At 42.3% G+C, this 11,326-nt stretch overlaps 1 protein-coding gene across 1 annotated transcript in view; it reads right to left on the bottom strand.

Annotated features, from left to right (window-relative positions):
• LPCAT2 (lysophosphatidylcholine acyltransferase 2) overlaps window positions 1-11,326 on the bottom strand; it is a 108,681-nt gene that overhangs the window by 37,764 nt on the left and 59,591 nt on the right. Inside the window, exons 9-11 of the mRNA XM_007947948.1 lie at window positions 8,434-8,516; window positions 4,438-4,563; window positions 1,126-1,279 (exon numbers count right to left, since the gene is read on the bottom strand). Of these exons, the coding sequence (XP_007946139.1) occupies window positions 1,126-1,279; window positions 4,438-4,563; window positions 8,434-8,516 (363 nt within the window). The remainder of the gene's footprint in view (window positions 1-1,125; window positions 1,280-4,437; window positions 4,564-8,433; window positions 8,517-11,326) is intronic.

The following is an 11,326-nucleotide window of genomic DNA, read 5'->3' as shown; positions in this document are numbered from 1 at the left end:
TGCAATACATCATCTGATTTCTTGACTGTTGCTTCCATAGGTGTTGAATGTAGAACCAAGTAATATGAAATCTTTGACAACCTCAATCTTTTCTCCATTTATCATGATGCTGCTTATTGGTCCAGTTGTTAGGATTTTCATTTTCTTTATGTTGAGGTATACTCCATACTGCAGACTGTAGTCTTTAATCTTCATCAGGAAGTGCTTCAAGTCATCTTCATTTTCAGCAAGCAAGGTTGTGTCATCTTCATGTTGCAGGTTGTTAATGAGTCTTCCTCCAATCCTGATGCATACAGATTGAATAAGTATGGTGAAAGCACACAACCCTGATGCACTCCCTTCCTGATTTAAAACCATGTAGTATCCCCTTGTTCTGTTTGAATGACAGCCTCCTGGTCTACTATATACAGGTTCCTCATGAGCACAATTCAGTGTTTTGGAATTCCCATTCTTTTCAGTGTTATCCATAATTTGTTATGATCCACACAGTCAAATGCTTTTGCATAGTCAATAAAACACAAGTAAATATCTTTCTGGTATTCTTTGCTTTCACTCAAGATCCATCTGACATCAGCAATTACTATCTCTCATTCCACGTCCTCTTCTGAATCCAGCTTGCATTTCTGGTTCCCTGTCAATATACCACTGCAACTGTTTTTGAACTATCTTTAGCAAAATTTTACTTGCGGGTGATATTAATGATATTGTTCAATACTTTCCACATTCTATTGGATAACTTTCTTTGGAATGGGTACAAATATGTACCATGTTGTTGTTGTTGTTGTTATTTGATCCCTCCTTGGGTTTCTGAGGCGGTATCACTATGGAAGTAGATTGTCCAAAATTAAAATGGAATATTAAAAAATATTTTAAAAATCCAAAAAGCAGAAGAGCAAAACTCAGGGGATACAAACAAAAATAATGAAACAATACATCTCAATCCAACCAGGCAACGTACACATACACACACATACATAATTACTATAATGAAGGGGGGAAATAATGAAACCATGGTTCTTCTAACACTGACCTAACTAGTTTTGCTAACACTTGCCATATTGATTATGCTCTGAGGAGACTGATGAGTAAAAGTGTTTGCATGTTTAAGATTTAATTTCAACAAACCCTGTCGAAGAGGGCAAAAAGTTGTCTCAGGACATCTGAAACAGGCAACTTTAGATATTCTGCAAATTCTTCGATCCCAATTCTTCCTCCTTTTGAGGAACTTGCAATAGAGGCATATTCATCCAAATGCTTCCGAATACCATCCCAATCTAACCTGAGCAAGAAATATAAAAGCATGCTATTAGCCCTTTACAATTCACACAGGCATGTGTGAACATTGATTCATTAATTTATTTAAGAGAAAAATACATGGTGTTAAATCTGAAAAGGAAAATAAAATAGGCATTTAAAAATACATATTGAATTTGTATGCAGGCATTTAATATTTTTAATTAACCATTCCAAGCATCTGAAAGGAATAAAAGTACTTGATAAGAAGAGCAATGTAATGGAATAATAAATGACTCATGAGACGAAAATAAGAAAACAAATTTTAATCTAAATATTACACCTCAAACCAAAACCAGCCCAAACTCACTGCTGTCAAGTCTATTTGACTCATAGCAACCCCTCCTTGGGTTCTGGGGCGGTATCTCTACAGAAGGACATTACTCAACCTTCTTTCCAAGGACTGGCTGGTGGGTTTGAACCACTAGTCTTCTGATTAGCAGTCAAATGCCTTAGGCACTACACCACCAGAGCTCCTAATTCCTTACCTATAGACTATCTCATTATAGAGCATTGTGCATTTATGACATAGTGAAAAAATCTACTATCCAACTATTTTGTGCATTAATGAGACAGCTGGCATGGCGGTAAAGGCTGCAGAGCATCCCCTCCCTCAGGAGGGTCTCCAGGTGGGCTCCAAAAAGCTGGACCACGCTGCTCCACGCCCTGCTCTCCCATCCGCCAGCAGGGGCGCGGTGTCCAGCAGCTGCACAGGGCTGGACTCCTCTGTGGCCACAGCCTCTAGGTGGATGCACAGGCAGCACTGAGCCAGCAGGCGTCTGTCTGTTCTGGGCTCCCAGCTCTTTTGTGAACTGAGAGTCTGCAGCTCAAAATTGTTGAGGGGAGGGAAGAGAGGAAAAAGAGGAAAGAAAGAGGCATTCCAGAAGGTGTTTGGAAAAAATACGTGACTTTCATGACAGCTCAAAGTAAGCCAAATTGGGCCTGAAGTCTCTGCCTCTGTGGGGTGTGGCTGGGTGCATGACCAGGCTCCCAGCACCCTCGTAGGAAGCCCTGAGCCTGGGCGACTCGTCAAGCCTGGGAAGCAAAGCAGGATCATGAATTCAGGGCTTGCAAGGGTGGGAGTGGAGCCCTGGAGGTGGCTCCACGAAGGAAGATCTGACCCAGCGTAGGAGGAAGGGGGAGAGGTTAAGCCATGGGCCCTCAGTCCCATAGCCCAGCTATAGTCAGCTTCATCTCCTCCACGGCTCCTTCTCTGCAGAGGAATGATCCATAACTGGACTCATCACAGTGATGAGCACACCCGTAAACCTTAGCTGTTATTTCTATGATCCTATTTTTTAAATTAAAAAAAAAATTACACAAATAAATGGTCTGAAAACAGGAAAAAAAAATCCTCCATTTTTGCGTAACACTGATTTCGCATAACGACCAGATCTTTGGAGCGGAACCTAACCATGTAGATGAGTGAGGAGTAGGTGAACTCAATTAGTCAGTAATATTTGTTGAGTTGGTACAATAGGAATTACAATTTTTGGTTTTCAGGACCTTTCAGAGTGATAATGAAGTAGAGCTCACATTTTGCAAATTATTGTCACAAGGGAATTCATATTCACACTTTCAGCAATATTAGTTACAAAAAATCAGGATGATAAAATACTGAAAAATATACTGTATCATAGCATGTCTTTGCCTAGAAGAATCAGACAGGTGACCTAATATATACTTCTATATTCAATTTCAGTGACCACATAAACTTGTGAACATAACATCAAAACAATAAAGTGAAACACTTTTATTTCCTAGCAGATATAAGTAACGTTTGTCTACATCAGTTATCAAGGTATTGTACTTTCATACTGAACTTAGGTACAATAACGGATTCGGTAGCTTCTTCTTAGGAAGGATGCCAAGGTCAATTAAATCAATAAATTCTGCAAATCCCTAATAGGACTGATAACAGATGAGATTTAATAAGAGGGGAGTTTTCACACCAGATAGTTCAAAGGCAACATTCTATAAGGTTTAAACAAGATCTTAAAAATGCAGAGGAGTGTTTTCTGCCTTTGTGTGCATGTTGAGTGTGTGTGTGAAGGGTGGATTGGGTACCCAGAGGAAAATGGGTAGACTTAGAGTCTTTGAAAGGAGCCCTGGTGGCACAGTAAGTGCTCAGCTGCTAACTGAGAGGTTGGCAGTTCAAACCTACCCAGTGGCTCCACAGAAAAAGACCTAGCAATTGTCTTCTGTAAAGATTACAGCCAAGAACACTCTATGGGGCAGTTCTGCTCTGTTGCACGGGGTTGCTACGTGTTGGAACTGACACCATGGCACACAACAACAACAACAGAGTATTTACAATTCAGTGATGGTCAGAACTGCTCCTATTCAAGTCAATTCATATTTCACATGGGAGGTTCTGCCCACCACATGCAGTATTATCTAATCAAGCTATCCTCTCATAAGGAAGTGTCCCTGGGTAGTGCAGTCAATGTGCTTTGCTGCTAATCTGGAGGTTTGGATTCACCCAGACGTGTCTCAGAAGAAAGAGCTGGTGATCTACTTCCAAAACACCAGCCACTGAAAACCCCATGGAGCACATTCTGCTCTGAAACACATGGGTCACCACGAGTCAGAGTTGAATCGGCAGCAGCTGGTTTTCTCAGAACAAAGTGGTGGCAGGACTTACTCACAACTCAGAGCTATTTCCAAGTAGGGAAGGGGGTCTGTGCTGATGCACAATTACTATCTCTCGGTTTCCTGTGACCAACACACATATCTCCAACACATATAAAACTAAAACTAGATGGGAGTAAATGGGAGACAAATTCACAATGCTGGCTTCCCTGATCAACACTATGTCTTAGAGCTAAGCATTAATAAAGCCAAACCAAACCAAACACTGCCATCGAGTCAGATTTGACTCATGGTGACCCCTCCCTGGGTTGTTTCTGAGGCGGTATCACTACAGAAGTAGATCGCCCAACCCAACATACAGAGTTTCAGATCTCTTCTGGAGATCTTTATGACATCATGTTGTTGTTTTTATTGTTGTTTTGCCGTCGAGTCGGCCCCGACTCATAGCGACCCCTCCTTGGGTTTCCGAGGCAGTATCACTACGGAAGTAGGATTGCCCAACCGTCCTTCCGAGGAGTGGCTGGTGGGCCAGTAGTCTTGAAATACACTTACTTCAATTTCCGGCTAATTTTAGTAAATTCCACTAATCCAGCTTCCATAGGCAACGTTAGCTGTCCTGCTGAAATCATCAATCTGCAGTCTTCATAGGTGTGATCTGTCACTGGTATTCCCAGAGCACTAAAAGTATTAAAAAAGCAAATCAAATTCAGGGTTGAAAAGAGGTAATGATTTTTTATTAGGCCTGAATTGGTCAACAAAGAACAGTAGATGGAAAAGTAAGAGCTTTATTTCTCTACTCTGTCAGTGACTTTACTGTGCCCTGAGTTAATCTCCTTATGTCCACATGCATCTGTCTTTCCAGTTGATCAGCTTTGTTTTGTGTTTTAATTACAACTGCGGTGTAGTAAATTACCCGGTATGGCTTTTCTAACCGTAAGTCTTTGTAAACTCCGTGGTGGAATTTGCTGTGAGCAACTGAGGAGCTCCTGATTATTAAAGTTATCCACCTGGGGTATTTCTGTTGAGAGTGGCACAAAGCAATGTTCTGAGAAGTTCACAGTCTCTCAGGTGCTAAGAATTCTGATGTTATGATTGGCTAGTTTGGCCACTCTGCCAGGCTCAAAAGGAGGCCTCCTAGAGGCAGAACTCTCTCCAACTGTTGGCTGAGAAGGACATGCTGCTGAGAGAAACGCGCTCCTGAGAGAAACGCGCTCCTGAGAGAAACGTGCTCCTGAGAGAAACGTGCTCCTGAGAGAAATGCGCTCCTGAGAGACACGCACTCCTGAGAGACACACACTGCTGGGAAGGAGACACAAGAGACATGCATTGCTGAGAGAGATACTGAGAGACACACACTGATGGGAGAGAGACTGTGAGAGACTATAGGCTGAGAGACAGCGGGCTGAGAGAGACTGAGCGTTATTCCTGAACTTGAATTGTAGCCTGCTGCTTCCCTATTAAACCCCATAATCTGTGAGTTCTGTGTGGCCACTGCAGTGAATTATCGAACCCAACAGAAAGGTGGTGGGTGCTGTGGGAGGAACGGTTGGTGTCAGGGTTGATGAAAGGGCTGGAGGAAGGCAACATGTCTGGCCTCGCAGGAATAGGCCTTGGGCTATTGATGGTGATTCTGTCTTTCTCCTGTGCAGTTAGAGGAGGTCAGAAGATGTGGCCTCCCTGCCCCTTTGGCAACAACCATCATAACAGTTGACTTGAGTGACATGGAAAATAATTAGAAAGTACCAGGTGGTACTTAACCTAAACCTCAGTTTTCTCATCTGTACATAGGAATAATGACTATTTGACTTAATCCACAGGGTTACTATAAGGACAAAATAAGAATACACATGGGAGTGCTGCTGTAGATATTATAGGTGATCAATCTATACAAACCCCTGGTCATATGTGTTTCCTGATCTTATAAACTGGAGATCACCTTTTTGCTACATAACAATCTTCTGCAGATATTTCTTCTAAACCTAAAAATGTCTCACAAACTCAAAGGAGGCTTAACCTCCACTGCCTCTTTCCTGCTCAGAGACCTGATGATACTGAGATTTGAATAAGTATTTATTATGGTGGTGGAATATTTTGGAAAAGGATAGAAATAATGGTGGCACAACATGTAAAATGTCATCAATGTCCCTGAGCTGTACATGGGAAGTTGTTATATTGGTGCATGTCTTGTTGTGTATGTTTTTACCACAAAAAAAAGTAAAAAAAAAAAAAAAAAGTCAAACGAAAAAAGAAAAAGTATTCATTAATAAGCAGTGAAAAACAAAACAAAAACATTGAGTACCAAGAAGAAAGACTGTGACATGACATAATTCCCCGAAGCTCCTTCTTCACTAAATTTTGGTTTGTAAATATTCAGTGCAAATCATAAAATTAGGTTTTCAACTCTATTTGATTTTGAGTCACTGCTAGGAACATTAAATTCTAAAGACTGCAATCAGAATTAAAGTATTTTTTTGTTTTGTTTTGTTTTCTATCTACAACTAGGCTGCTTTGATGAATAAATATTTTGGCATCAGGATATGTAAGATGGAAAATAAAAATTTAAAATATTTCAGGAGTCATAACAATAAATAGTATCACACAGCAGTGCAGAGCCTAGGCCTTGGTAACAGGAAATATGGGCTTCGGTCCCAGCCCAGATACTCAGTATCTAGTCTGATCTTAGGCTACTATTTACCCATGAGTCTCAGTTTGCTCACTTACCTCCCCAGAGTTGCTCTCAGGATTATGTCAGATAATATGAGTAGCCCAAACCAAACCCACTGCCACTGAGTCGATTCTGACTCATAGAGATCCTACAGGACAGAGCGGAACTGCCCCCAAAGGGTTTCTGAGGCTGTAAATCTTTATAGAAGCAGACAGCCTCATCTTTCTCCCATAGAGTGGCTGGTGGGTTTGAACCATCAACCTTTTGGTTAGCAGCCCAGTGCTTTAACCCCAGCACCCAAGAGCTCTTCCAACACAAGTAAAGGGTCTATATATTAAGCACTTCCTAAATATGTATTGTAGTGGCAGTACCACTGCCTTACATCTCCTCTGTGCTTTCCCACGGGCAGAACACTTTCATTAGATATTTTCTTACTTGAGTCTCATAATAACCTAAACTGTGAGAAAGGCAAAGCCAGGATTATAACTCCCATTTCACACATGAGGAGAACAGGCCTTGAAGAGGACTTGTTTAAAGCCTGTGCAGATAGTAAACATCTCATTTTTTACCCAAGGCCTTTGTCCTCCACACCTCCAAACTCAGAAAGGAGCTGCTTCAACAAACTCCTCTGATTTTAGGCACATTTTGGGAGGCCAACACATCTACTGTAAATCTCTTAGCTCATAGAACTTACCATCTTTCCTAACTTTTGGGCATAGCTGGGTATAAAGACAGAGGACGAAAGATGAAAAAACAAGGTAAATTTTCTAACTAGTCTAAAGTAGACGAAACAAGCACATCCAAGTACACAGAGTAGCAAAATGTTCTGCTAAACATTTAAGCATTTCTTCTTTTATGAAACTAAGGGCATTCTTCCGTGAAATATTAAGATGACTTGATCTTTCTTTCTCTCTGTCTCCGGTGGCACAATGGTTAAGTGCTTGGCTGCTAACTGAAAGGCTGGCCGTTTGACTCAGCAGCTCTGTGGGCGAAGATCCGGCGACCTGCTCTTGTAAAGATTATGGACTAGAAAAGCCTACGGGGCAGATCTCTGTCACATGGGGTAGCTATGAGGCCAAGTCAACTCGACGGAACCTAACAGTGACAGACAGATACCTATAGATATAGACGTACAAATAACCTTGCTATGAAGCCATGCTTCATGAGCTTAAATTCAGAGTCCTCACTGAATTTTCACTACAAGAATAAACACTGCTGGCCTATTAGCTCCAAACTTACCTCTGTGAATGGCAGAGAAAGTTGATGCCTGGGGAGAGGGTACACAGGTGGAGGGCCCTGAGGCTGCCTGGGTGATGGTCATAGTATAAGACATTCCTTTACAACAAGATGGAGGGTGATTTAGCTAGTCAAAAGAGTAGCCAGTTCAAGCTCCTTCATATGCAGGCAATATGTGCTCTATGTTTTGTAGTTTCTAAATCCTAAATTTATGGCCATCTCTTAATGGGGGAGACCTTTTCCCCCTTTCTCTGCATCTTGTTCTCTTACCGGCTTTCTCCTTCTTGGTGCTACAGTCATATGCCTGGGCTGCTACATGGAGACTGAGAAGACAGAGGTACGTACGCCAAGGCAGAAACCACGAAGACCATGACAAGGCTTAGCTGACGGGCCAGCGTGGGCCAATCTACCCTGTAGAAGGCACTGCCTGATCTTTTCAGGTTATTGTGTCCCCTGGCAAAGGCATTTCCATTAGTAAATACAGATGGGGAAAATATTTATATTTAACGTCCCAGCGCATGCCATTTTACTTACCAAAATGTGTTGGGGAATGCAGGCCTCAGAAGAAAACTGTAAAACTATGTTAAATGCCTTTTACCAGTAATTTTCAAATTATTTACAGATTATAAACACATACAGACACTTACTCTGCCATGATATTCCGGACTTTATTGGCAAAGAGGACAGGATCTCTCTTTTCTTCATCATTAGGTACTTGAATAGGCAAAAACTGAAAGACAGACATACCTCTCCTTAACAATCCTCAGGCCTAACGCATTAAATGCTAAATAAATTAATTAAGAACCATCTAACTGAAGGAACCATGGTGGTGTAATGGTGAAGTGCTTGGCTGCAAACTAAAAAGGATGGCGGTTCAAACCCACCCACCAGCCTCATGTGAGAAAGGCCTGAAGATCGGCTCCTGTAAAGATTACTGCCTAGAAGACCCGATGGGGCAGTTCTACTCTGTCACAGGGGTCTCTGAGTCGGAACCTACTCGATGCACCTGACAACAATGGCCATCGTATTAAATCCCCTACCTTTCTAGAACAGAGGCTGCATGATGCAACAACAAGGACATGGGCTTGGCCTCAGGAGACCTCTAATCAAATCCTGGCTCCTTCTGTGTGTTCCCAGTGTATCATTTAACTTTTCTCAACTGTCTTCTGAACTCTAAACGGAAGGCTATGATCCCTGCTTTCCTGGATTGTTGGGAGGATGAAATGAGCCAATGTCTGTGGAAAAAAGCCAAACTCACTGCCATCAAGTCAATTTGACTCATAGTGACCCCTCCTTGGGTTTCTCTACAGAAATAGATTGTCCAGTCTTCCTTCCGAGGAGTGGCTGGTGGGTTTGAACCGCCAGCCTTCTGGTTAGCAGTCAAATGCCTTAGGCACTATGCCAATTCTGTAAGTTATAAAGCTATAGCTGCTAAGATCATATTCTCAGAGCTGCACTTCTCACTACCCCACCCCCTGCTTTTTGTGAAAATGTTGTACGTTTGTTTGTCTTTTATAGTTTATCTTCCCTATCCTTTCCAATATCAATCTTTTATTGTTACATATCCTTATTATTATCATTTAATCTAATTTTATATTTTGTTATTTTTTCCAGCCATTTTTTACCCTTAGTATTGTGTTCATGAGGAATTTGTACATAGACCAAGAGACCATCATTCAAACACAACAAGGGCATACTGCATTGTATCCTTTCACCATATTTATTCAATCTGTCTGCTGAGCAAATAATCTGAGAAGCTGGACTATACGAAGAACGTGGCATCAGGGCTGGAGGAAGACTCATTAACAACCTGTGATATGCAGATGACACAACCTTGCTTGCTAAAAGTGAAGATGACTTGAAGCACTTACTGATGAAGATTAAAGACTGCAATCTGCATGTTGTGGAACAGACAGACCCAGAAATGCAGAACATATTATAGAATGAGTTAAGTCCACCGGTAATAACTACCACCTACAGTGCAGCATCTACTATAGCACCGATAGCAGCATCGACTGTGTGCCAGGCCCCTTATACTAAGGGCTCTATCATTAACTCTCACAATGATCCACTTCCTACCATTTACCATTTTTATCAATTACTACCACTTCCACTGGACAAAGAATGAGGCCCACTGGCTATCTAAAAGAGGGGGAAAAAAGGCATGAAGTGGCTGCTTGACATGCTTTCATGGTTGTACTTAGTCTCAAAACGAGGGGGATAAGTGAGGATTCCCACTAAACAGTCCTCTCTTTTCCAGACAGATCTGGGGAAGAGAGAATGGGGGAAGATGCTGATAGCGTCAGGGTCAGGATTGCAAAAATTGTACCCGCAGAAGCAGCAATTTGGAAGAATGGACTAAGGGGAGGGACTGCTGGACTTGAGTACAGTCTCGGAACCTAAAGTCCCTGAAAGGCTTTACTATTCTGATAACTCGTGAGGCTCAGAGCAAGGGAGTAACCTTCTCTCAGTTAAATTTATCAGTCACCAGAAAAGTTGAAGCCGAGACAATTTTTGGAGAACCTGACCAGATCAGATGGACACCTGTAGCAGAACTCAATGGCTAGAACCTGAGTAACCTCACCCTGGGACTCTGCCCTTCTAAAGAACCAGCTGTTGATGACTGTTTGGACTGCTAAAACAATGGGAAGAGGGGCTCTTACTTAATGTGGTCCTTTTAGCCACAGTCTTTGCAACTCCCATCAAATGACTGGGTGAGACTATGCAAATATGGTGCTTATGGCCCACCTAAGGGAGTCAAAACCAAACCAAACTCACTGCCATCGAGTCAGATCTGACTCACAGTAACCCCTCCTTGGGTTTCTGAGGTGGTATCACTAGGGAAGTAGATTGTCCAACCCTCCTTCCGAGGAGTGGCTGGTGAGTTCGAACCTCCAGCCTTCTGGTTAGCAGTCAAATGCCTTAAGCACTACACCACCAGAGCTCCCAACCGAAAGTTGCATGGTAGCTGAATCTTGCTAATAACATAAATAAGGTGAATGGTATCTTTGTGGGGGTGGTGTTGTTATTAGGTGCTGTCAAGTCATCTCCAACTCATCTCGACCCTATGTACAGCAGAACAAAACACTACCCAGTCCCACACCAGCTCCATGATCCTTGCTACACTTGAGCCCATTGCCACAGCCACTGTGTCAATCCATCTTGTTGAGGGTCTTCCCCTTTCTTCAACCCTCCACCTTACCAAGTATGACATCCTTCTTCAGGGAATGGTCCCTTCTGACAACATGACCAAAGTAGGTGAGATGAAGTCTGGCCATTCTCACTTCCGAGGAGCATTCCAGCTGCACTTCCTCCAGGGCAGTTTTGTTAGTTCTTTAGCAGTCCAATGGTACTTTCAGCATTCTTAGCCAGCACCACAACTCAAAAGCATCAATTCTTCTTCGGTCTTCCTTATTCATTGTCCAGCTCTCACATACATAGGAGGGGACTGAAAATACCATGGCTAGTGTCAGGCACACCTTAGTCCTCAAGGATATATCTTTGCTCCTCAGCACTTGAAAGAGGACCTTTGCAGCCGAT

Source organism: Orycteropus afer, unplaced genomic scaffold (genome assembly GCF_000298275.1).
Source record: "Orycteropus afer afer isolate SDZICR_OR568_19922 unplaced genomic scaffold, OryAfe1.0 scaffold00009, whole genome shotgun sequence".
NCBI lineage: Eukaryota > Metazoa > Chordata > Mammalia > Tubulidentata > Orycteropodidae > Orycteropus > Orycteropus afer.
This window is presented reverse-complemented; position numbering and strand designations above follow the sequence as displayed.